Raw genomic sequence first — 27,574 nt, 5'->3', positions numbered from 1 at the left:
AGGAAGTAAGAAATTGACAGTCTCTGAAGGAAGTTGATAGTAATGTACATGTCACCGCATGATAGTCTTGATCAAAGAGGCAAAGGCCATGTTCGCTTGGGAGTATTTTCTGTTTGCTTTGATTTTTGATAGTTATCAGAGCAATGTTCTTGGAATATATGTATGTCAAAGACAGTTTTCAGTGAGTCCATCACTATTTTTTTTTTTTTTTTGCTTAGTATAAACAAGTCACAGATAATGTACAAATTTTTCCTTTACTTCTGTCTTTTTTTCCACGGTGTGTTGTTTCCTAAATTACCTTCAGTGGGTAGGCTTCCAAGAAAGAGATATTTAAGAAAGAGATAAGAAAGGATTTAGTGATTGTGTAAGAAAATTGGAGAGAGAATTTAAGGAGAAAACTAATGTTTCTAGCATGAGTAACTGGGTAAGTGTGTCCTTGAATAGGGGTGTGCAAATGATTAATATGGTTTGGAATACACGTGAAGCGCCTATGATATCTGGATAATAATGTCTAGGAGGTCATGAATAAGGGTTTGCAGCTTAAGGCAGAGGCCTGGAGTACAAACTTAGGTCTGGGAGGCATTACCATTTGCATGACAATTACAATTAAAGGGACACTGGAGAATTCCCTAAAGCATGTATGGAAAGTAAGGGAAAGAGGTGCCTGGCTGATCTCAGGGTTGTGAGTTCAAGTCCCACAGTGGGCATAGAGCTTAGTTAAAAAAATAAATGAATCAAGTGAGGGAAGGAATGCTTTAGACACTGGTGAAACTGAAAACTTTAAGTTAGAAGGGCAGAGAAGAATTCAAAAAAGGGAAATTGTTTTATTCTTCCAGCATTAAGGTATTTGCAGAGAGTTTAAAAATAAGTAGTCAAAAAGCAAATTAAATACATATATATACATATATATACACATATATGTATATACATATATATGTATATATATACGTGTATATATATACATATATATGCATATATATGTGTATATATATGTATATATATACATACAGGGGTACCTGGGTGGCTCAGTTGGTTGAGAGTCCAACTTCAGCACAGGGCATGATCTCACAGTTTGTGAGTTTGAGCCCTGCATTAGGTTCACTGCTGTTAGCACAGAGCCTACTTCAGATAGATCCTCTGTCCTCCTCTCTCTGTCCCTCCCTTGCTCGAGCTCTGTCTCAAAAATAAACCTTAAAAAAAAGTATACACACACACACACACACACACACACACACACACGCACAGAAAAGTAATTGCATATAGTATCAATAGAGAAGGGAACTGATGGAGCCTGGAATCTATTTTAGGTGATAAAGACAGAATATAACCAATCAGAAAATGATTAGAAGAGTCAAGGGCCTGGAATTCAAAGAGATCACATGTCTAGACATGACCCCCTCCCACCATTTCATTTGGTCATTTCAAGGCTAGTTTGATTCACTTTTACTGGCTATGCTGCCATCACCTGTCACAAACTGAAGCCACCAACTTGTATTCTGTGTCTCTCCACAATTGTGTCAGCCATCCATTGCGACTTAACCAATTACCCCCCAAATGGACTACTTTAAACAACAGTTTTTCTTTAGGTCATGACTTTGGGGGTGAGCAATTTGGTGGGGGGTTAGCAGAGTGATTTTTCTGCTGGTCTTAAGTAGGCTCATCTAAGTGGTGAGCTCCTGGTCAGCTTGGTGGCTTCTCCATGGAGGTGGCTGTCTGTCTGCTGGGACAACAAGAGGGGAAATGTGGCTCACATCATCCAACAGCTAACCTGGATTTCTTCCAAGAACGGCAAGAACAGAAGCTGCAGGGACTCGCGGCGCCGATGTCTAGAATTGGCTCATCACTGCTGCCACGTTGTATTCATCAGAGCAACACAGGCCAGTCCAGATTTGAGCAGTGAGTGGGCAACACACACATGTACACACGCACATGAAAAGAAAGGAGCTATAAACATTGTGGACGCTGGGAAAGTAGAAAAAAGATTTTGAGACGCAGCTGTGCTCCAGAGAGACTCAGCTCAAAAAATCTTCACGGTGCACATAGAAGGAATGGTGGAAGTAAGAATCTCAGGTCAGCTGACATCTACTCTCGCCTTCTCTCCTGTGTCAGCTTTACTCACAAAATAATTGCGTGGATCAAAATAAATCAGTATTTGCCACCGTTTGGTAAAGGCTCCCAGGAAGACACGAGCTAAACTGCCTTTGGGTCATAATCTGGGTTCAGCTTGCCTAAAAATGCGTGAGACCCTTCTGTAGGGCATCCCTTGGTATCCTCAGTCGTGCATGCTGGGAAATAGAGACCTCTGCCTGGGCTGTTGCGTGAACCAGGTGTTAGATGCTGGGCAGGAACGTAGTCTTTTGCAAAGTCTTGTTTCCTGTTTTCTGCTTATGAAAATCAAAACAGTCTAATAAATTCACAATAGGAGGTTCTGGTACACAGAACCCTGTGCCTTCCCAGAGAGATCTCTACATCCTAATCTCCGGAACCTGTGAATAGTTTATATTACAAAAGGAATTTTGCAGATGGGATTAAATTAAGGAACTCAGGATGGGGAGATTATCCTGGATTATCTCCTTGGGCTCAATGTAATCATAAGGTCTTTATATGAGGGATGCAGGGAGAGTCAGAGTCAGAAAAGAGATGTGATAACAGAACCAGAGAAAGAAGTGATACGTTTTAAAGATGGAAGAAGGCAGGCGTTGGGGGGGAGGTGCGTGCACCTGGGTGGCTCAGTCTGTGAAGCATCCCACTTTGGCTCAGGTCATGATCTCACCGTTGTGGGTTCGAGCCCCACGTGGGGCTCTGTGCTGACAGCTCAGAGCCTGGAGCCTGCTTCGGATTCTGGGTCTCCCTCTCTCTCTGCCCCTCCCCGAGGCCTTGAGAAGGAACACATCCCCTGCCAATACCTTGATTTAGACTTCTGCACTCCAAAGTGGTAAAACAATACTTTGATGTTTTTTAAGCCGCTAAATTTATGGTGGTTTGTTACTGCAGTAGTAGGAAATTAACACATATGTCAAATGGAGCATTTCTGTGAGTGGAAAAGCTAATCCAGACAATAACATAAAAGAGAAAGCAAGACATTAACTAGGCCTGGATGAGAATCTGGGTAATTCCTGATTTAGGCATTCTGTGCTCAAGTTGAAGTAATGTACAATGGCAGTGCACATTTTGGTGATAACAGCCCTCGCTTTCTCTCACTCAAATCTCACCCACCCCCCAGTATGGACTGCTTGTTTCCAACGTCAGTTTTATAGGATTTCTCTCACTTTCTTCCTTTTGTCATCATCCTGAGATTAACTCCTACTACTCTTGTTTGTTTGTTTGTTTTAGATGATCTGATTTATACTTCCAATTCATTCTGATTTTCTTTCTTAGTCTGTGGGAACAAAGACACTGGAGCCACCCTGTGTGATTAGGAGCAAGAAAGTCGATCTGTCTTGACTCAGTTCTAGATTTGTTAAAAAGATCTGTTAGAAGCTGTATTATCTTGTGAGAATCAATGATGTTAATAATACTGTTAAACACTTAGCATGATAACTTGCATATGGTAAGGCTATATAAATGTGTTGTATTTTTATTTCTTTTATTATTTTATAAATTATTTTTTAGAGAGAGCATGAGTGCAGGAAAGAGGCAGAGGGAGGGAGGGAGGGAGGGAGAGAGAGAGAGAGAGAGAGAAAAAATCTTAATTAGGCTCCACACTCAGAGCAGAGCCTGACATGGGACTCGATCCCATGACCCTGGGATCATGATCTGAGCCAAAATCAACCAACTGAGCCATCAAGGCGCCCCATCAATGTGTATGGTTAATGGGGAATACATCGAGCAGCTTACAGTTCTACCTCTTTGTGGATTAGTTCAACTAAAAATCTGAAATGTATGTGCATTTAACTGATTGTCTCAGATTTTTTTAAGTTACGAAATGGAGATGTGTTATGATGCCTGCTTGAATTATCTCTTTTTTTTCATATCAAGATTAAGATATGTTAATTTAATTACTCATAGAAGTCAAAAGACATCTGTTTGGCTAGATAATGGAGATAGTTACTCCCGATATGTATGTCTTTATTTTATTCCTAATGGGTTGACATAACTTAATGTTTCGGGCTTAAACATTTCTGCAATTATTCGTAAGATCTTTGGGGGGGTACCAATTTACCTATAGAGTACCAAAAATTTTCTGTGTAGTAATAATAGTATATTAGCAAAATGTGAATATTTGTATCAAGTACCTGATAAAGAGCTGCGTTAAAGTATAATTTTTTGAAAAGATAATAATTCTCCTAGAAACATAAACTGGACATGGTGGTATCTCATAATCTTTTTTTGCTTAGTCTAAATTTGCTTATACTTATTTTGCAACATTTCAGATTATTTGTCCTTAAATATTTTTAATGCATCAACATAATGCATCCAAATATAGACTCATATAACAACTTGAAACCTGTGTTTCCCTTCTCTTATCCTCTATAAAAAAAAAAAAGTACTCTATTGTCCAAATCTGAACATAGGTTTTATGATTCACAAAAGTTTTCAAGGCAAATAAAACCTTCAGAAGATGCTAAAATCACTCGCACCTGTCAACAAAAATTGCACGGGACAAATTTAAACAGCTTAAGACAGACTTCAAGGATATTGCAGTAGGAGAAGGAGACCATAATTCAGTCTAAACTCAAGTCAGAGGAGGGCGCCTGTGTGGCTCAGTAGGTTGAGTGTCCGACTCTTGATTTTGGCTCAGGTCATGATCTCAGTCTTGAGATTGAGTCCCACGCTGACCATGGTGCCTGCTTGAGATTCTCTCCCTCTGCCTTCCTCCCACTCCCATGCACACTTACTTTCTCTCGCTCTCTAAAAAAATTTTTTTAATAATAATAAACTCAAGTCAGGTGAGAAAGAGGGCTACCGAGTTAGAATTTAGTATCTACGAAGAGAGATAATGACATTTGTCTGTCCTGATTGGCTTTACCCAAAAGAAAAGTAGATTTTCTTGTACCTTTATGACAGGGGGTAGTTTTACAACTTGGAGTAAGGCTTAGACTGAAGGTTGGCTCCTACCCTCCACAGCAGCCAGCAGCTAGAGGGTCTGTCTTCCTTGATAATGACGTTTCAAAGAGATGGCTCCCCATTTCTTGAGGAAAACATTTCTGGGCTGTAAAAATGGCAAGATTTTTTTTTTTTTAATTTACCTCTCAAAGGGGCAGAGAATGGGCTTATGATACAAGCTGTCTAAGAAAAGGGCTGTCAGCGGCCAAAGTCAGGAAGAAGCCTACCTAAATTTAGGCAAGTGGGAAATATGAAGGCCTCCTTGGGCACAACCCAAGAAAGGGTGAAAATAAAGGCAATAATGCAGTTGCACATGATAAAGGTGTGTTTTGCTTTTGAAAAGTACTTGGGGGGAGTAACTTTAGAACTCTTATCATTGTATTTAAATGCTATTTCAATTTATCCTTGCTGAGAGACCTTTTTCAAGGTTGTAGGCCATTTTTAAGGTTTTGGACAGTAGGTTTATTTGAAATCATTGTAAAGGGAAAATTGTGAGTGGGGTTATTTTTCCATAGGTATGGCCTCCTTTAGGCCCACTTACTAAAGGGAGACAAAAGGTTTCTGTTGGTTCGATCAACAAGTAGGGAGGATATTGAATACAAAACAATATGCTTTGATCCAAAAGACGGCTGGAATCTCCAGAGAAAGAAGTGTTTTACAAATGACAGTCTTCGTGCTTTTGCACAAAATCAACATTAAATATAAGACACTAAATATATAGACAGGGACACACACACACACACACACACACACACACACTCTAATCAGCTCTTATGGCACCACTCCACGTTTAGAAGAGCAGAAAGAGAACAATCTGCGAACAATCTGCAAAGGAAAAGGTTAACTTGGGGGGTGCCTTGGTGGCTCAGTTGGTAAAGTGTCCGACTCTCGATTTCAGCTCCGGTCGTGATCTCATGAAACATGAGATGTCATGAGACTGTGAAGCCCTGCGTCAGCACAGCCTGGTTGGGATCCTCTCTCCCTCTCGCTCTGCCCCTCTCCTCTGCACGCATTGGTGTGTGCATGCACACGTTCTCTCTCTCAAAATAAATGAATATTTTAAAAATATTTTTTAATGTTTATTTATTTTTGGAGAGAGAGACAGAGTGTGAGTGGGGGAGGCGCAGAGAGAGAGGGAGACACAGAATCCAAAGCAGGCTCCGGGCTCTGAGCTGTCAGCACAGAGTCCGACGCGGGACTCGAACCCATGAACCACGAGATCGTGACCTGAGCCGAAATCAGACGCTCAACTGACCGAGCCACCCAGGCACCCCAATAAATATTTTTTAAAAAGAAGAGTTTAATATGAATCAATTCTTAAACATCAACTTCTGCGTTGCTCAAAAGAACAAGAGCTAAAAGGAGGCCGTTGAGCTTAATGAGAGCACCTTTGGCTATAGACCAGTAGCCAAACTATATGGAAAAGAAGAATGTAGTGCATTGATTTTATTAAATGAATTCATGATTATGTTTTAACTTAGGTTCTACTATTAAAAATGCTAAAAATGGCAGGGGGAACTATGGAGACCCCACTCTATATGATATATTTTTTTAAAATCCAAGCCACCATATTATTAAGTGATTTTACTGAAGGTGTAGGTGTCATGGGGGTGTCCTCTTCCAGAAGAGGAAGGCATGGTCTTAACTTTCATTGGATTTGCTCATAATCTAGCAGGAAATAATGGCACTAAGAATGATAATGACCAAGTGAATATTTGTACAGCGATTACTCAGTGTCGGGCAGTGTTCTACGTATTTTAAAGCAAGGAATACTTTATAGCAAACCTGTGAGGTCGGCGACGTAAGCAGGTGCCTAAATTTGATAATGCCATACAATACGAAGCCCTAATTGCTCTTCAAGCCTGCTTTTTGTAGCAGGAAGGGAATAGGTGGTGGGTGGACATGGCCTTGAGTTCACATAATGTGCCTGCCCTTCTACACATGTAACTTTACACTTCCATTGTAACTCTCTGCTGTTTGGTTTTCACATCAATTAATAATACCAGCCTTGCATCGTTTTCAATGTACGTTAAAAATGCGTATAAAACTTCTTGTTCATGGTTAGCCTTCAACATAAGGTTTATTATGTGTTAGGTACGGGGATTCTGGGAACACTCATAAAAGAAAAGGTGATCACGAGTATCCTTGAGATTTCAATAAGAGAAACAGAAGACAAAATTATGTGGGAAAGAAGGGCCAGCAGGCGATACGAACTGGAAGACGAAGTGTGATGCTCGTAGTGAATAGTTCATTTTAATTGTAGTAAAAAGGATGGGAGAAAGAAGGGTGAGCATCTAGTCTGGAAAAATAAGCTTATTCTGTTGGGCTCCCTAGATCAGGGGTTGACAAACAACTGCCTGTCTGCTATTGTACAGCTCCAGAGCCCAGGGTGGTTTTGTGTTTTTAAAATGATGGAGAAATCAGGAAAGACGGATGCTGTGTGATACGTGAAGGTTATATAAAATGTAAATTTCATTGCCTGCAAATGAAGCGTTATTGGCTCACGGCCACACTAATTCATTTGCAGGGGGCAGAGAATGCATACCCTGCAAAGCCTAATTATTTAGTATTATTTCCTTACAGGAAAAAGGTTGTTCACCTCTGCCGCAGTTATACTGCTTAGTGTTTGATTACGCTTTTTATTTTCATTCCCGTATAGTTAACACGTAACATAGTGTCATATTAGTTTCAGGTGTACAGCCGGCTGATGGGACAGTTCCGCACATTCGTCCATGCTTGTCAAGATGAGTGCACTTTTCAAGCCTTCATCCCCTTCGCCAGTATCACCACCCCCACCCCACCTGCGCTCTGCTAACCATCAGTTTGTTCTCTGCAGTTTTTTTCTTTTTAATCCTGAAGTTTCTCATCCCTGATGGCAAAAACAAACAAACAAACAAACAAACAAACAAAAAACAGCCCTATTTTATAGTCTGGGAGATAAGATACCCAATAAGCTGCGTCTTTCTCTTGGTGTCTCTGACATACGGGTCACTTGACAGATGAAAGAACAGCTTCTACAGGTCCCAGATACGTCTCTATGACATCACTGGTTTGGGTCTACGTGATTTCCATTTGAACTCAGGTTCTCATTAATCCCACATCTTGCTTGCTATTGTGGGCGACAGCATGAACAGTGTTTTGGTTTGATTTCCAGTGACATATGGTCTCCAGTGATATGTAGCTTCTAAGATCGAACATAATCTCTTCAGACATTACCTTCATCTCCTTCCTTTTACTTTGCCTTTCCTCACCTGTTGCTTTAACATTTCTTTCCCCAAGTAAAGCCCTGTTCGTTAAATCTAATAGTTACGGAACATGTTGCTTATATAGAAATCGATAAGAAAAATAGGAATCAAAATTCTGTTGCAAAAGCTTTTTCTTCTATGTGTTTAATAACTCTGTTACCCCACACCTCTCTTTGAAAAGTATTGTCTGGCTTATTCTGATTCGCTCTGAAAATCATTTTGTGTAGCAATTCTTTTGTCTGTAATCTTGATTCATAGCCTTTCATATGAATTCTTTTATTGCTCTATTTTCATAATAGCTCTCAGGCAACCAATCATCATGTGTGATACTGTGTTTCATTATGATTCAGTGGCCTCCAGATGTCTGTATCTCATGTTGTTGCCTTTTAGACAGATTAAAAAAAAAGTTGCTATAAAATAATTGCATTCATTTGTGTGGTAGATTTTAAATTATTGTTTCATATATCAGTCACACTTTTCCTTGAATACAGAAATACTTGTTACCCCTTTTGATAAACCTGAATGAATATCTTAAAAGTTGTGGTTTTGAATTGATTTAAAAGGAGATGATAAACAGGATTTTTAAAACACATTCTACATACACGGATACATATTATATAAAAATAAGATTCCTCTCATCATTTGTCAGTTTTATAAGTCATAGAAGCACAAAGTAAACAGGTTAATATCTGAGCTGTTTGTGCGTATGTTTACAGTCTCTAAGTAAATGCATTTAGGTACGTATTTTTTTTTTTTTATTATTCTCAGCAGTACCCAAATTAAATAGTGGGTTATATGTATGGTGACAAGACGGTGTTAATGCACAGATCAGGCTTCTTACAAGAGGGTTTGCATCACAATTACCCAGTGAGCCTTTCGAAAATGCGTACGGTTGGGCTTCATCCTGGATCTGCTGAATCAAAATTTTCGTTGAAGGAGCCACACGTGTGCCAGAAAATTCCTCTGGGTAGTCCTAATTCTCACATTTGATTGAGAGTTATCGAGCCAGAAATATTTTCAGGTAAAAGACAAAAAAGGTAGCCTCATAAAAATATCACTGAATTTGCTAATAAGGACTTGTTTAGAGCACTGTCATGTGCCCCTGAATTTTCATATGAAACTTCAGAAAAAATTAAAACTGCATTTTCCTGTAGCAATTCTAAGAATTTTTTTTTTTCCTGTGGTAGAATACCAATATACCTAATTGTTCCTTCCCCTCACCCCCTACTTTGGCCATCGGGATTCTCTGTGGCCAAGTGTCCTGGCTATCTGTGGTCTAGTTGTTTTCTAATCCAACAAGAATTTATTGAGCCCCTTCTATGTACTGAATTCATAATAGGCACTGGGAATGCTAGTAATTAACAAAACAGTCTGGAGCTTACAGTCGATTGGATGAGACCGATGTGAGGCCAGTAAGTTCTCCTTTATGTAGATATTGTAAACCTATTTTGAGAATTGATCTATATTTGTTTTTCTCGGTATTAACCAGAGATGAGCCATGGAATCTTTTCATGTAATATATGTCTGCAAAGACACATGAATGTTTGTATATTTTGTACGTACATGGGTTTATGTGTGTATGTGTATTATGTTTTGTCTAAGCGTGTGTAGATGTATATATATACATGTATATATATTCTGTACATCATATATACATATATGTGTATATATATACTTTCAGTGTGTGTTTATATGTGCATCTCCTAATTTATATTTATAGAAAAATTTTTTTAACGTTTATTTATTTTTGAGACCGAGAGAGACAGAGCATGAACGGGGGAGGGGCAGAGAGAGAGGGAGACACAGAATCGGAAGCAGGCTCCAGGCTCTGAGCCATCAGCCCAGAGCCCGATGCGGGTCTCGAACTCACGGACCGCGAGATCGTGACCTGAGCCGAAGTCGGCTCCTTAACCGACTGAGCCACCCAGGCGCCCCTAATTTATATTTATATGACTACATTGGTTTTTTTTTTTTTTTTTAGTATCACACCTTTTGGGATGGTTGGAATGTATGCATACCTTCATGTATGTAACACTCATGTGCCCACGTGCATAATAGATGAAGTTGGATTATAATTCGCAACATTACATTTTTGCCCCTTTTCATAATACTTTTCCTGTGACATAACCATTAAGTAAAAACGAGAGTTACATGTATCATGTGTTATATTTCATACCATGCCTTTACTTTTTTACACCATTATTTTTGTCTTATTGAACGTAAGTGATATTTGGGGACAGCTTTTCAGTGGTGAGACTGAGATCGAAAGTCATTAAACTCTGAGGCTCTGTATCCCTTGAAGAAAGAGCATTTTATTGTCACAAACAACTTCAGCATGTTGCGTGCAGCATTCTTTTTTGTTTTCCCCCCACAGATGGTGCGTTTCTAGGACAGCATTTAATTGCCCTTACAACTTTTTAAAGCTGCCAAATGGTTTAACTTGGGTCCCTATTTTTGAGGAACGCGTTAGCATGTTAATCCTCTAGGAAAGTTACAGAATGGAGATTCTGGAATATAACTCTCCACCATCAAATACAGAGACACAGTGTGCACTGGTAGAGGGATTGTGGAGAAAGAAACAATGCGTGCTTCGTCGAGAACTGGCTGTGTTTTCAGACGGCACAAACTCAACGTACCACCTATCCTGTGTGGCTGGCTCCCTTTGGAGCATCCATAAAAGCTCAGGACTGGAATGGAGTCCCTGAAATCAATAAAGATGACCTTTTAAATAATAAATTCAGTGGAAAGTTGTATTTTTCTTTCTTTTTAGTGTGCACCCCTGGATAGTACAGCTAAATTACATGGTTGAAGAAAATTATATTGATATCCCTGTTGGAAAGATTTTTCAATCTTACCAGTTGTCTTTCAAATAATATTCAAAAGACTTGCATTTGCCAGCGGAGTGGATTAAGTTAGCTGAAAAGCACTTACCGTTGTCTGTGAGCCAGAAAAGCAGCAAGGAGTCTGATTGGCATTATTATTTATTATTTGTGAATACTGATGGTGCATTTTCGTGGCGGAGTCCTTTCTGTGCGTACTGACGTTCATAAATGAAAAGGCTCTGCTTAGCTGACTATTTAATTGGTAATTTAATTTTCCTAATAACTTTCTTTACAGGACCTGGATTTTGAAGCCAAAACAAGTTACACACTCCGGATAGAAGCTGCAAACAAAGATGCCGACCCTCGCTTTCTGAGCTTGGGTCCCTTCAGCGACACGACCACAGTGAAAATAATCGTGGAAGATGTGGATGAGCCCCCTGTGTTTTCCTCACCCTTGTACCCCATGGAGGTATCGGAGGCTACCCAAGTTGGGAATATCATTGGCACCGTCGCGGCTCATGACCCAGATTCTTCCAACAGCCCTGTGAGGTAAAAGCTCATTGCTCTCCTTTTATGCGATTTTACAAGAGTGTGCTTTGCTCACAGTTCATGTCTCTGCGTTACGATGCTTTTGGTTCATGGCAAATGAAGACCAGTTTTGTATATATATTGAGCCATAGAGGCAGAAGGAACCAGGATCAGAGCGGTGCAACATTTTACTAATTTAAAAATGTTTCACCTGATTATCTGGGGCCATTATTATGTAGCAATAATTTTTAGGCATCCGTTATCATCCACAAGCCATAGCTGATGTTCCTATTCAACCAATTATCCTGAGCTCTTTCAAAGCAAACTGTGTTCAAAGATGAAGTGATGCGTGTCCTAGTTATGGGATATATGCATATATTAGAAAACTAATTTTATAAAAAATTTAAATTAGGGATTGACTTTCAATAGATCATTTTCTCATATTGGCCTGTTTGGTTAGCATGTATTTGTTTATTATTTCCACTTATAAAAAGTATAACTGTATCTGTATCTAAGGACTGTTTTAAAGTGTTTTATCAATAGTCCTGTATCGAGACTAGACACACGGTTCTAAGCAACTGATCTCTTCGCAACTAACAAAATGATGATAGGTAAGCACGTCAAAATACCATGATATCCAATTTCGCACTTTTTACATAAAACTTACAACCTATGATCTACATGTATGGTTTTGTGTATGCATGTGTTAGCATGTGTGTGCATACGATACATTATGTCTTTTTAGATAAATGTTATAAAGACCATATATTTGAAATGTCTTTGTATTGCATGTCTTAATGTGGGTTCACTAGTAAAGTTTCTCAATGTGACCTTTTGGATTTTGACTACAAAAACGTAAAGGTATAAAGTACAAAAATCACTCAGTATTTTATATATATTCAACTAATAAGCTAACCACATTTAGATTTAACTGCTATCTGGCAATGGTGAGAGCTTTGAGCTGACTTCTGAGCTAAGTCTGGACATTGACTGTAAACTGTCACGAAAAATATCCGTAATTTAGACGATGATTATTGTTAAGAAAAGCTTATAATCTTTTACCTCCCTAAATAATAAGCTTATTTAGGGATATAGATATGGTAACACACACACACACCCCACTCTCCTTTCCTTCTCTCATGTCTGACATTAATATCATAGTCTAGTGAAGAATTTATTTAAAATAATTGTTCAAAAATGAAGTCAGACTTGGCATCCCCCTCTCTATATGATAAAGTCAGGCTATATGGACGGCTATATTATTTTGAACACAGTGATCACAAACCATCTCTAGGAATATAATCTTCCGTGCAATAGAACATTCGGAAGTCACAAATGTAGCAGGTAGAACACGCCTTCCCCTTCTGCCTAAAACAGTCCATCCTTCGTTGTCAGAACAGTTTCCTAACTTAAGCTCAGCTGCATCCACCAAATCCCGTTGACTTGCACACACTTGAACTTGGGTTTGCTATAGCATCACATCTCCTACTGACACACGTAAGTCTCCTTCCCTTAGGAACAGTCAGACACAGCATGATTGTAGGCACAGATCAGCTACTCAGAACAGTCAGACTTCTGCTTAAACCATTCAATGGGAAGAAAGAGAATGCTTTCATGACGTTAGGGGTGTAAAAGAAGAGACGCATATATATCACAATTCGGGCCTTGAGGGAGAGGAGTCAAGGAAAATTGATAGATTGCATTGCGTTTTTATCTTGTTTCTTTCTTATTTTTCCTTTACTCGTTTGCTTGTATGTCATCCTGTTAGAGCCTTGCCACACAAATATTTTACTTTTCATAGTACTTTATTTGGGGCGCCTGGGTGGCACAGTCGGTTAAGCGTCCGACTTCAGCCAGGTCACGATCTTGCGGTCTGTGAGTTCGAGCCCCGCGTCGGGCTCTGTGCTGACAACTCAGAGCCTGGAGCCTGTTTCCGATTCTGTGTCTCCCTCTCTCTCTGCCCCTCCCCCGCTCATGCTCTGTCTCTCTCTGTCCCAAAAATAAATAAAAAACGTTGAAAAAAAAAATTTAAAAAAAAACAAAAAAACCAAAAACAAATATTTTACTTTTCATAGTACTTTATTTGAAAAAAAATGCAGTATTATAATTTGGGGAGGAAGGAAGAGTAGGGCTAGGAGGGTAGTGACCTGAGGTAGAGATGAAGTGACCTCCAGGTCTACTCCCTGAAGTACAGAGAGAGAAAGGGTCAGAAGGTGAACTCTGTTGGTTTTGAACGTACAGATCTCTGTGGCTTTCGTCAATGAAAGAGGCTGGCCAGGAATTTATTTTTACCTTATTTTCTTTTTCTTAAGACTAATGAAGGTGGCCTGAAAGTTCAGCTTAGTGCTATCTTATATCAGTTTTTGAACACCTAAGTCTCACAACTAAAGAGGACCGCCTTTGTTCAAAGTGGACTAAAATGTTGTCGTGTGTATTTTTTTTTTTTTTGCTTTTGTAGAATTCATGTCGTTACTTAATATTTTTCAGAAAATTTTAACGTTTATTTTTGAGAGACAGAGTGTGAGCAGGGGAGGGGCAGAGAAAGAGGGAGACACAGAATCTGAAGCAGGATCCAGGCTCTGAGCTGTCAGCACAGAGCCTGACGCGGGTCCTGAATTCGTGAACCGCAAGATCGTGACCTGAGCCAAAGTCGGATGCTAAACTGACTGGACCACGCAGGTGCCCCTGACTTAATATTTACCATATAGTATTTTTGAAGCATTTTTTACACTATTTTTTATAAGGTCAGTTCACATCCATAGCTGATTTTTTTTTTTTCTGGATCTATCTTTCATTTTCATTTGTGATATCCACCTTTGAAAGGCCAGGCTCCTCCTATCAGATTCTAGTTTGATGAATAGGTGTTCACTGATGTGCATTCTCTAGAAGACTAGTTCTCTTCTTAGCACTGATATTTGCTGAGTTACCTAGGGGATGCACTTAGGCTCCTAAGCTCCCATATACCCAGTAAAAAGGAAAAGTAAACCCTATCCCTGCCTTCTCCCAAGTTCTTTGAAGATTAATAAAGGGAAAGTAACCAATGATTTCAAACTGAGAATCATGACTTAAGCATTAGAAAGCATTATCATGATACATTGCTATTATTACAGTTTGTTGTGTTTCCCTGCCATCTTTATTTCAAGGTCAATAAGCCAATGAAAGGAGACATACTCTACAGGCAACCGTTTTGGCAGTCTGTAGTGAAGTTTATTTGGTATTCACATGGGTTCCAGTACACAGACAATATTACATAGTTTAATGGACATGAACACGTGTTTGCATTGGGCGCTCGGGTACCTATCCAAATGTAAGCCCTCCTTCAGCAAATGCCACTGGTTGGGTAGATGTCACAGTCTTCTGAGATCTTAGGAAAAGTGAATTTCCAGACTGAGTTAGAACCCGAAGCGTCTTAGAGTTGTGAACCTTGTGCTCACACCTTTAGAAATGGTGTGGTTCTTAGAGGAGTGGAAGAGTAGTATTTGTTTTATTGTAACTGCTTGAAATGAGGCCGATGGTGTTTGAATTGTAAAACAGGATGGGAAACTGGATACTTCGCATTTGAATTTATTGACAGGTTTGTAGCATAATACTAAAATCTAGCATAGGCTACTTATATTTGGGATGTTTACCAATATGTGCGGTATGAGACTAGAATTCTAGAAGGAAACACATTCACTTTCCTCCAAAAAGACAGAATTGAGAGCCTCGTCTCATATGATCCCTTCCTTGCTCAGCACTTTTTATTTTTACCTACCTCTGGCACCAGCCAAAGCGATGAGTAACTCTTCTCTGTGCATATGCCCTTTCTTTAAAAGAGGACTGGGCATCTACATCACGATAAAGCATTTTGACCATCTAGAAGTATAGTAGCGATAGGTGGAAAGGTTAAATGAACTCTAAGCACGGTACTTAGCCAGAATATAACCCATCGTGAAATGTCATATCTTCCTTGTAGCTTGCCTAGCATTCAGATAGGGCACCTCCCCCATCATGTCATGTATGCATTGTTTTCCTCTTCCCATATAGAAACTAGAAGCCCAAAATGCAAATTAGGTGATAGTTAAGATTACTTAGCCAGAAGAAAAAAAAGGAAGAAGAAGAAGAGGCTTTTTTGAAAGCAAAAGTAGATCATTGAGGTCCAGCATATACCTGGCTCTTTATGTTTTATGTAGTTGCTTACTGTTTCATGTAAATTTTGTCCCAGAATGCCAAATATCAGGGTTTATCTGTTGAATTTGGAAGGACAGGTCACATTCTGATTTTGATCATCTTTCTGAATGTTAGAAACTTCGCTTCTGCGCGTCTCGTCAACGAGACAGGAGACACTAGGAGAGCAGCCTAGAGCCTAGAACACTCTTCACCCTTCATGTCAGCACTTGGAGACCAAAGCACTGCATCAACATACATTTATTGAGAACCTGCTTTGTGCACAGTGCTGGGGAGAATACTGACAGGAAAAACAAAGATGAATAAAACATTTCCTCTGACCTCCAGGAACTTCCAATCCGGTTGAAGAAATAAGATCCCATAAACGCTAAACAAAATGAGGGGGGAAAGTGTCAGAGCGAATCATGAGATAAATTGTAGTCACTCTGAGCTCACTGGACAGGAGACTTCGTTTGAAGGAGTGATAGTGTAAGCAAGGCCTTGAGGGAGGGCAGAATTTGGACAGACCACGAAAACGTTATGCAAAGTCTGTTTATGTTTTATTTAGTTACATCTTAAGAGTTGAGTGCTGTTTTATGAAATCAGAAATACTTCTCTAGGCAGCACAAACAGCCCGAAGTCCCTATGCTAAAAATAGCCAATGGATTGAAACATGATATCATCGCAAATAAGATTAGATGTGAAGGGGGGGGGGGGTCATAAAAATTAATGGGGATTGTTTTCAGCATTTCTAACAAGTTAAATACAGAACTACATTTGGACTTATGTTCAAGGATTCTAAGGTAATATTACTTACCTGCAGGCACTTTTGGCATTCCTGGTATTTTATGTTCTCAGATAAAAGGTGATGAAATAGTATCAGATATTACATTATGTAGTGTGACTAGTATGAACGCATTTGGGATGTTTGAATAATTCAGTGTGCAGGTGTTTTTTTTTAAAGTAGCCTGTATACATGCATATATTTGTACATATTATTTTAATCTAAATTATTTGGTAGTATCTTATTTTGTAAGAAACTTAGCCAGTAACATAGAGGAAAAATAGTGGTTCATGTGCAAAGTAGCAGAAATCTATTCCATCGGGAAAATATGAGCTTTACTGTCAAAATGCTGCCCAATCGAATATAACTATCACTAAAAATGAAAAAAAAAAAGTTCACATATGGTGAAGATAAAAAAAAGTGTTCTTATTATACTAGTGTATTTAATCTCCAGAGATAATTTTCAAAATGTGAGTAGAAATTCCTAATATATGTGATCAATTTTTCCATCTTTTATCATATTGCCCTAGAATTAGAACTCTGCTTGGAGTTCTGAGTTAGCTTTTGGAAGACTGCAGGTAATGAATTTATTGAAGATTACATTTCTCTTGATTTGTCCCTTATATTATTTTCCACATTTAAAATGCTTATTGAAAAGTGTGATGAATAGAAGAATACTAAATCCATAATGTGTTTCGGTGTGAGTCTTAGGGAACTATCCATGAGGAAGAAAGATTAAGGAGCTATACTTACACTGAACTGTACTCTTAGCATTGTTTAGTTGCAATAATAGAAATTGGCCATAGATAACTGAAAAAAAGGATTTATTGAAGTAATTGGGGATAGCTCACAGAATTAAAGAAAACGTTGCATAGCCAATACTCTGAAAACAGAAGACTAAGGTTTTGCTAGAAATATGACCAGCAAGAATGAGCAGATAGTCTTTTGAGGATGGGGCAGTGGGGTGAACCCGTGCCAACCCTGTTCTTTTCTCGTGGCCCTCTGTTTAAGGTTCACGTTTCTTGGAAAGTTTTTTGGCCTGTCTTAGGACGTGTGTCCCGTCTCTTACCCAGGAAGTTCTGGGCATCTTGATTGTGAGTACCATCAAGATTGCATGAGATTGGGAAGGTTTAAATCTCCAAGGAGAATCGAGTTGCCGTTATCAGCAGGGGGTGAGAGTACAAAGAGTAGCATCTCTAAGTGCTGAACTCAGTAGTTTATTTTGAAGAAATTTCTTGTTAAAGTCCTGTAAGGCAAGCATTATCATTCCTGTGTTATAATACATCTGCCTCCTGGTCACACAGTTAGAAAATGTGGTTCCAGGATTTTAGCAAGGTCTGTATGAGAAGCTGCCCACTCCTTACAGCAGTACACACACGTGCACGCACACACACACACACACACACACACACAGGCACGCAGAGGCACCCACCCACACATGCATTTCTTAAGATCTCAACTCGAATGACTCAGCTGTTTCTGTGTTCAGAATTGTTCGTGTATATTTATCACATTATCTTTTGCCATTTGGGGAGTAGCGGTGACACATTTGTGTTAATCTAGCTCACTCACCCACACGTCCTCTTTGTGAGTGTTCACATGCATCTCAGTAGCTGGGCGATAAGAATGCTGCTGGAGAAGAACATTTCGATTGATCTCCATAGCTTCTCAAACAGCAGCCATGGTAATAACAGGCGTTTATTAAGGAATTCTTTTCATCGCAGATGTAGAGAGCCGAGCGTATACAGATGATTAGATGAGTTCCCAACCCTCTTGTTATCTAGCTGGAAAGAGGTGGTACACAAAATCTTACTTAAAAAAGCAAATGTTAAATCTGGAAATGATAAACCATCTTGTAAAACTGTCTCATTTTGCAGCGAAAGAAACAGAACAGTATAAATAGTGATTCGAGAGCCCAAATGAGTACAGGAGGGCAGTGGCAGGGTTGGGGCCATAAATTGTGTCCTTTATTTCCTTGCGTGTGATTTGTGGTGGGGAGCACCAGGTTCACAGATCCTAACTACTGCAGGGTTTCTTAAAAAGGCATAACTTGTAAATTGTTTTTGCTTTTAGTTTAAAATATTTGTTTTGAAAAAAGTTGTAAGATCTAGAGAACAGAGAGATCCAAATATATGTCCTCCAACTGTTCCCTACATTAAACATTAAGGGATTTTTAGTGACAGCCTGTATTCTTTATACAAACCAAGAAAGGCCCATTATGGATTATATGCGAGTATTATATTTTTAAAACAGAGTGGCTTTAATGAACTAAACTTCAGAGATGTTGCTTTGACTATGAATTGTTCTTTTTTTTTTTTCTTGGCAATATACTATAGGAACAGCCTTGATTTCCCAGTACCGAGTGCCCTAATTTTTTGTTTGATCCTAGGGAAATTAGAGTTACAAAAATATGCAGTGACTCTCTGTGATAATGTAGGATAATTGCTAAGATCAGATCAGACACTTACAAAATTTTGGAGATCTCTGTTTCAACTCACTTATTAATAAATTTGGGCTGAGGGATTAAATTACTGGTAGTCCCTCCAGGCAGTCAGATCAAGCTTGGTGCTAATATCCCAGGGTGTCCTGACTTCGAATCCTGGGGTCCCACAGTCACATCACATCATGCTACATTATTTTTTAAAGACTTTTCCAAAATTATTACTGGCGTGATTTAACAGAAACTTGATGCTGGGGGCGGGGCATGGGTCGAAATGAAGAACACCCTTGGGTTGGCAAAAATCCATGACACGTTAGCTTTTAGGTTTAAATCTTGCTGCTTTCTGATGTTGTTCTTGGGCTTTCTTTCTGAAACCGGTACCCATTTTCTTCAAAATGATGTATGGCAGGACCCTGTCCCATGAGCCTTCCTTTTCCTCCCAAATAAATCAACCACATTTTCTGATTTGCTCTTCTCCACAAGCAAAGCCCCAAACCTCTGAGGCCTGGGGGTCTCTGATTTGAGGCAGGAATGCAATTCTCCAGGATGGCAATTAAGTCCCGTGCATCCAGAGCCAGGAAAATGGAGATGAGTTAGAGCAGAAGTCAAGACAGCTCCTCTGTGCCTGCTCCACATCTGGCGCCTTAGAGAGGCCCTGATTGGGGGGAAAAATTCTTTCTCTTTTATGTAATTGGAAAGGCTTGCTGCTTTAATGCCAGAGGACTGTCTTCAAGGAATCATAGGACTAAAATAATTGGAAAGGCGGAAACATGGAGTACAGGAGGACCAACATGAGGAAAGACATCAGAAATGGAGAGACACATGGCCTTTTAATTAATCCGTTAACATCAGTTTGACTGGCTTAGGGTTTTAGGTAAGAGAGCATTGGGAAAAAGTGAAAAGAAGCTGAATTGTAAAGTTGTAAGTGACAGGGACTAAAAGCTCGTTTATGGGTAATGTGGTACATAATGGACAGGTGGCTCAGATGACACGGTTCTGAATCTTGTCTCCATCAACAACCAACTGTGAGATGTTAGTATCTAATTCTGAAATACCACCATAATAGTACCTGCTTGCCCTTGTTTGAAATTGTGCTTGGCTAGTTGCAACAAAGCTTAACACTAATGACTTACTAATGAGAAGTCTGGAGCTATGCACCCGAGGACTGACAATTTGGCAGTATAATGTCATCAAGGGCCTTGGCTTCTCATGCCAAGCACTCATCACCTCCTATTTACAAGATGGTTTTTGGACCTCTTCCATTGTGTGCGTGTCCCAGGTGAGATGGAGGGGAAGGGGCGGACATCAAATGCAAGCTGAATTATCAGCTCCTTCCTATCGTCTGTAGGGGTTTTTCAGTCATGCTCGACTCAACTTTCTTCATCTCATTTGCTAAAATGTTAATATAAGGAGATTGACACTGCATCAGCATGGAAGACTAGTAATCCCAGTTGTTCAGCTGAACACATGGCTGCGTCTAACAAAAGCAAGGTTCTATTAATAAGAATGAAAGGTAAATGAATATTAGACATGTAAGTAGAAGTCTTTGTTACACATGACCCTTCACAGTTGAGGATTCAGAGAAAAACGTCAACTCTGCTTTAAATACTCAGCTCGTTCCGAAAACGGGAAAGTTACGAAGAACTGATAGTTTTGGGGAAAGGCCGCTGGATCTGCTTTAAATCTACTGAATTTGAGTTCAAGACATTGCAGGTGTCTGGAGCAGTTCACAGCTCTCAAGAAAAGGACTGAGGCTGGACATTGAGATTTCAAGCTGCCTGCCTAATAAATGGATAGAGCAGAAGCTTTAACTGCGGCAGATCATAGAAGTGATCTCTTTCATTGGTTCCTCCAACATGCATTGAAAGAGGCCAAGTTTTCTTAGGCTGTCATTTGCAGAGAGTAGAGGGATCATCGTGAGTCCAAACACCACTAACAGCATGAGGAGATGCACTGACATTCACTTCAGTTTGTGATTAGAGAAACAACCTATCCCCTTCCTTTCTGTTCAGCCTCTAATTGACTCGGGCCATCGAACATCTCAGGGCCTTGGCCCGTGTGTCCAGACCTGTACAAGGTGCTCCTCTGAACTTCTTTAGGCTCTTCCTTTTCTTTTGGCTCAGTCAGTCCTCCTGAGAGACATCTGGCACCTCTCACTTAAAAAATGCCCATGTAATCATTACTTCTCTTGATTGAGGGGCTGCTTTTCTTAGGTAACTTTATATCGTAGTGAATGTCTCCTATATAAAATCTAGGTTTTTGTATGCCTGGAAGGACTGGTTGAAAATAAGGAACCCCTTTAAAAAAATTAACATTTATTTATTTTTGAGAGACAGAGACAGAGCATGAGCAGGGGAGGGGCAGAGAGAGAGGAGACACAGAATCCGAAGCAGCTCCAGCCTCCAAGCTGTCAGCACAGAGCCTGATGCGGGGCTTGAACCCACAAACTGTGAGATCATCACCTGAGCTGAAGTCGGATACTCAACCTACTGAGCCACCCAGGCACCCCTTAAAATAAGGAACCCCTTTAATCCTCAGTGATCCCAAGTCCTTGTGATGAAGAAGTATGACCACTACCCAGAGTGTTCTGGACAACCCGTGTCCTCTGTGTCCTTGCCAAGACCTTCAATCTCAAGCCAACAGCTCATTCTTTCCCCACATCTGCTCTGACTCCCTCCGCCTTAGCCTCGGAGAGCAATTTGTTAGTTTTCTCCTAATATGTTGATAAGGAGTAAAATAATGCAGAATCTAGGCTACAGTGTATGGCCATTGGAACTGCTTGTACTTGGAAGTTGCTGAGAAGCTGGATGCAAGAGTAAGTGAGAAAAACAAGTCACTGACCAGTTCTAGATTTTTTGATCGAACACTCAAGTGACTGGTGGTGTCATTTACTCGGAGGAGAAAGAGTAGGGGAAGTAGGGGCTTGGGAGACTGTAGCAGTTACAACACCAGTTGGGACATGTTACATCTCAGTTCATGTCGTCTATCCATGTGGTGACATTAAGCAGGCAATTCAATATATAAGTCTAGTGGGCCAAGAGGATTTTATGTGAATTTTGGAGTAATCAAAAATACACAAGTTATTTAAGCCATGGGACTGTATAAATTTGCAAAGGAAAAGAGTTTTATATAAAGAACATAAGAGGACCTGCAGGAGAGTTTTCAGATTTTAAGTAAAGGGTAGTCATGAAGAAGAAGGTGAAGCACAAACACACACAGGCACACAATATCTTCTTTATTCATCAGTCAATGGATCTTTGGACTCCCATAATTTGGCTATTGTTGACAATGTTGCTGGAAACGTCGGGGTTCATGTGCCCCTTTGAATCAGTGATTTTGTATCCCTTGGGTAAATACCTAGTAGTGCAATTGCTGGACTGTAGCATAGTTGTGCTTTTAACTTTTTGAGGAACCTCCTTACTGTTTTCCAGTGTGGCTGCATCAGTTTGCATTTCTGTCAATAGTGTAAGTGGGTTCCCCTTTCTCCACATCTTGCCTGTTGTTTCCTGAGCTGTTAATTTTAGCTAATCTGACAGGTGTGAGGTGGTATCTCATTGTGGTTTTGATTTGGGTTTCCCTGATGACGAGTGATGTTGAGCATCTTTTCACGGGTCTGTTAGCAATCTGGATATCTGCTTTGGAAAAATGCCTACTCATGCCTTGTGCCTGTTTCAGTTTCTTGGTCTTCTTACCTCCAGTGATCTGTTTTTCTGCCTTGATTTAGTCCTAGATTCTCACGAACATACTTGTGACTTGTCAGCTCTCGTATATACGCTACTGTTGAAAATCTACCTCGAGGATCTTAATCTTTGTCCACTACTTTCCACTTTAGAAATTCCGCATCCTGAAAGAGATTTATAATGTACTGATGCAATAAGAATCTTGTCAAATCAGTCTATCTTATTTCCTTAGTTCTTCCTTACCAACTTATAGATCATGGGCCTTCCTTATTATCACTCTTATGTACATGCCCCTGTTGTCCATACCCGCCCCCCGTCCATTGTCCATGAATAGTTAAAATAACCCTATGCTCTTTATGCGCCTTTATGACAACAGAGCAAGACAGACACATAGAATGACTGGTTTCATATTAAAGTGATGAACATAAATCTCAAAGTATCAATCCACAATGCTTAGCTCTTCTGTTATACATTCCCTGGTCTCTGCGTGTGTATTTATATTTATTTATATTTCTGTCTCTTCTAAAAAAAATGACTACTCTTCTCAAAGTACCTTCACCCCTTTGTTCTCTCAGCTGATAATCTTGTTTCATATGCCATCAAGAAAATAGAAATCATCAGAAAATAAGTTCCTAACATTCTCAGTACCCAAACACCTACTATTGCTGGACAAAGACGATGTTTATTGGTTTGCGGTTAATTTTCTAATATTTTCTGATGCCTCCTCTTTCCTTGCTATGTGTCTAGCATTTTGTGATACATCAGACTGGAAGTAGATGATTCTATTTAATAATAGTGTTGGAGAACTATGGAAACATAGAATACTTTCTTAAATTGGGTATGCGTTTATCTGTTGGTTTTGTCTGTTTTTAAATGAGATCCCTTTACTCAACTAGAATGACTGGGGGGTGGCATTTAAAGACAGTCATTAATGGGAGGTGGGTGAATTTTGTATACAGAACAAATAACAGCATAATGGATTAAGAACGCAGGTAGAACATTTTTCACTCATATTTGGATAGCAGATATTTTGAGAAAATGCTCCTATACACCAAAATATTCACGTAATTTTAAGGGTTCTACCTTGAAAATTCTCTATGGAATCCTGGTCAAGATCCTGAGGGATTTTTTTTTAAGTTTGGGGGGTTAAGATCTGGCTGGAGTTGTGAAGACAAAAGGTGTATGTGAATGGTCAGGATGTCTGTGTATATTCCATTTTAGAGGGACCTATAACCATGGCAGGGGCTACTAAGTCTATTGTAAGTGATTTGGGGGAACTAACATAATAATAAAATAAATTTGAAGCTTATAATATCAAATCTGCTGTGAAGAGAACTATACTAGGGTGTTTATTTTTTACTGACAGAAAATCAAAAAGATTACTGACAAGAACTTATGAACCAAGTATAACTTTGGTGAAGTTTTAAGCTAAGCATGTGTTTGTACTAACATGACAGATTGTGGTGTCAGCAGGATTTGATGAGTGGCCGTGTAATTAATGAAATAAATTTAGCAAATTGTAATCAAACATAAATATTGAAGTGTTTTTCTTCTTTTTTAATGTTGCATTAGGTATTCAATTGACAGAAACACAGACTTGGAGAGATATTTCAATATCGATGCCAACAGTGGAGTTATTACAACCGCCAAATCTTTGGATCGAGAGACAAATGCTGTTCATAATATCACAGTTCTTGCAATGGAGAGCCGTAAGTTGCAAGGTTTAGTATTCAGTTAGGATGGGGGACACTGAGAGTGGAGAGTGGGTTGTCACGAGGTTATCATTTCTACTTGAGTCATATTACGTGCTTATTCAAGTTAAGCAAAACTTTGAAAATCCTTAATTTCCAGCTGTGAAATAAATTTATATTCATTGGCTTTATTTTCTAATGCTCAGAAAGTTAATGAAAAGAGAGGACTATAAAATAATGGGCCTGAGTTACCTGCAGAGGATTTCTTCTTGCTTTGTAGTCGTATCAGCTACATTTATGCTGATACAGAGTTGGGCCAGTAGCTTCCAGAAAATAGTAGGTTGATCTCTAGCCAAGACACTCAGATTTGCATATTAATGTCGAACTCATTTGAGTCTCTGATAAGAAAGACATCGACATAATGCGCACTTCTATGTTATGCATATTATGTACATATATATGTGTACATTATATACGTGTAGTCCTACACACCTGAGCTCTAGCTTCAAAGAACATTGAAATTCATGGTTTGTCATTCTTTCAATGATTTTCTTATCAAGGACTAAAAAAATGCATATACTGTACGTATATATGATGCTTGGATCAAATTTTCTGTTGCTCTCTTTGAAGTCTACAGTGTTAAGTTTCTAGATTTCTTTCAAAGTTTGGTCATTTTCTTACTAGGGTCATGCTTTAGAGAGGCCAACCCTTTTTATTGATCCTAATTATTTTTAATAGGAGTTTCTTGAGTTAAATGGCAATGGAATAACAGCTTTACTCTGAGTAAATGATAAGACATTTTCCTCTTTATTAGAGAATCCGTCTCAAGTTGGAAGAGGCTATGTGGCCATTACTATACTCGACATCAATGACAATGCCCCTGAATTTGCTATGGACTATGAAACCACCGTGTGTGAAAATGCCCAGCCAGGGCAGGTGAGAGCTTTCAGAACACCAGCCTCCTAGCTTGTGATTTCTTTTAAAATATCCAGCAGCAGTTGCCCTTGAAATTCTGTCAGCTTTAAGATAAAATATAGTCAGCATGTCTCAGCAAAACTAACACTTTGATGTGTAGTATAAACTAATATTGAAGGAACTTTAAAATTCTGGTTTAATTGGGATGATGAAATTTCTCAGGAAGAAAGATAAACATTGTAAAAGCCATGGTAAATGGTTGAGGGCTTTGACTCCTTTAAGAAGTCTAGCATATTAAGCTTGATTGAGCTGTTCCCCACTTTACACAGCAGGGCGTAAGTACCTTGAACTTCAAAGAATTAAGTGTAGTTTAATCTCGGTCTGGTTTGTTCTACTCATCCATTTTGTTCAGTGTTTTGTAATGTTTACGGGGATGGTGTCATCTGTTGGTACAGCTTATGTCTCAGGTTCACAAAAGTAAATTCAAACACAGCGTTTGAAAAGGACACGGCTTGTTTTTCAGAGCCCTTTTATAGATTGAGTTCATATTAGCTTATCTGCTCCTTCCTTCCAGAAGGATGGTGTTTATTATAAGGTATAAAATCGCTCTTCTCTGTCACAGAAAACAAAGCCGAGCACAACAACATATTTTCATGTTTTACTTCTCCGTCCCTAGGTTATCCAGAAGATCAGTGCCGTTGATAAAGATGAGCCATCCAATGGACACCAGTTTTATTTCAGCTTAACGACTGATGCAACAAATAACCACAACTTTTCATTGAAAGATAACAAAGGTAAGGGATTATTATGGTCACCAGTGGAGGCAGCAGGTACAAACTCTCTAAACAACTACTATTTCTTGCTCAGGGATCCTGATTGTGGAATACATATACATACACATATACCTACACATACAAGGACATTAATTAAAGGGCAGTGAGTGGAGTGCCTGGGTGGCTCAGCCAGTTAAGCATCCAACTCTTGAATTCGACTTAGATCACCATCTCACAGTTTTGTGAGTTTGAGCCCCAATGGCACAGGGCCTGCTTGCGATTCTCTCTCTCTGCCCTTTCCCCGCTTGTGCTGTCTCTCTCTCTCAAATAAACTCTTAAGGGGCTCGTTGCCCTTAAATTTTTTTTTAAGTAATTTTTATCTGTGGATTTGCTGTCATTAAGAAGCAGCTAAATCACTTCCGGCCAAAATCCAAATAAGGGAAAAGGCAGGTCCACCTTTCTCTTTACTCCTAGACATTTGAGGGGCCAGCTAAATGTATCAATAAAGCTATCCTATATAGGCATAACTGAGATGTTAGGAAAATAATTGGTATTTCCAATCTGATTTCAACATAAATCAATTTTGACCTAATACCTTCAATAGCAACATCAGTTATTCCTTTATTTTTACATAAAAGTAATCCATGCAGATAATTAAAAGATATACTCCTCATGCAAGGAAATATAAAAAAGAATTTCCTGTCATCCTCAATCTCATTTCTTTGCGTCAGAGGTGAACACTCTTACCAGTTCCCTAAGTGTCATTATAGAAACGTATTTACAGAGGCCTGTAAGTATATTCTGATTTTGCTTAAATAAATAAATATATATACAATATTTATATTTTATAAATATATACAGACTTACAGGCATACATAATTATATATAAACAACTTATATAGACAATTATATATATACATATAAAATTATAGACATATACACAACATATAGACGATTATAAGAACTTTTAAGGGAAGCAGAAGACCATTCTGTTGTCTAATTTTGAATTTATTCACAGGTGATTTCATTCAAGGTAATTATTTTAACAGAAGGGTATTTGCAACTGATACGTCGAGAAGAGTATTCCCCCACCAATACAGAAGATGTATTTCTTTCAGCTTGAATATGTGAATCAGGCTTCAGGAACAAAAAAACAAAACGTAGAAACAGATTTGCTAGTCAAACAGTGGCTCATCTAAAATGACTTAGAAGGTGGGCATTATAAGTGCTTTTTGCCTGAAGCCTCCATCCTGTTTAGCGCAGAAAATCCAAGTTTGACCTCAAAACTTCAATCTTAAAATATTTTTCCTGAATTCCATCCTCTGCTTAAATGAGAACACTATCTTGTCCCTTCTGTAACATAAAAGGAAGAACATTCTCTATGTGGGTAATCCCAAACTCTCTGATTTAATCATATTTGCAAGGGACAGTTCTCAGCACTTGGATTCACCCAGCACAAATGCAGAGAGGGGGATTTATGACCTTTCCAAGAAGAGAGTATTTC

General features: G+C 39.1%; 1 protein-coding gene across 5 annotated transcripts in view; it reads left to right on the top strand.

The window, feature by feature from the left end:
* The window catches only part of CDH7 (cadherin 7), a 129,164-nt gene that overhangs the window by 75,583 nt on the left and 26,007 nt on the right, over window positions 1-27,574 (top strand). For all 5 annotated transcript variants that reach the window (XM_058691855.1, XM_058691856.1, XM_058691854.1 and 2 more), the window contains 4 exons: window positions 11,409-11,662; window positions 24,264-24,400; window positions 25,197-25,318; window positions 25,974-26,091. In XM_058691855.1, the coding sequence (XP_058547838.1) occupies window positions 11,409-11,662; window positions 24,264-24,400; window positions 25,197-25,318; window positions 25,974-26,091 (631 nt within the window). The remainder of the gene's footprint in view (window positions 1-11,408; window positions 11,663-24,263; window positions 24,401-25,196; window positions 25,319-25,973; window positions 26,092-27,574) is intronic.

The sequence above is a fragment of the Neofelis nebulosa genome, chromosome 11 (genome assembly GCF_028018385.1).
Source record: "Neofelis nebulosa isolate mNeoNeb1 chromosome 11, mNeoNeb1.pri, whole genome shotgun sequence".
NCBI lineage: Eukaryota > Metazoa > Chordata > Mammalia > Carnivora > Felidae > Neofelis > Neofelis nebulosa.
Note: the sequence above shows the minus strand (reverse complement) of the source record. Positions and strands in the feature narration are given on the sequence as shown.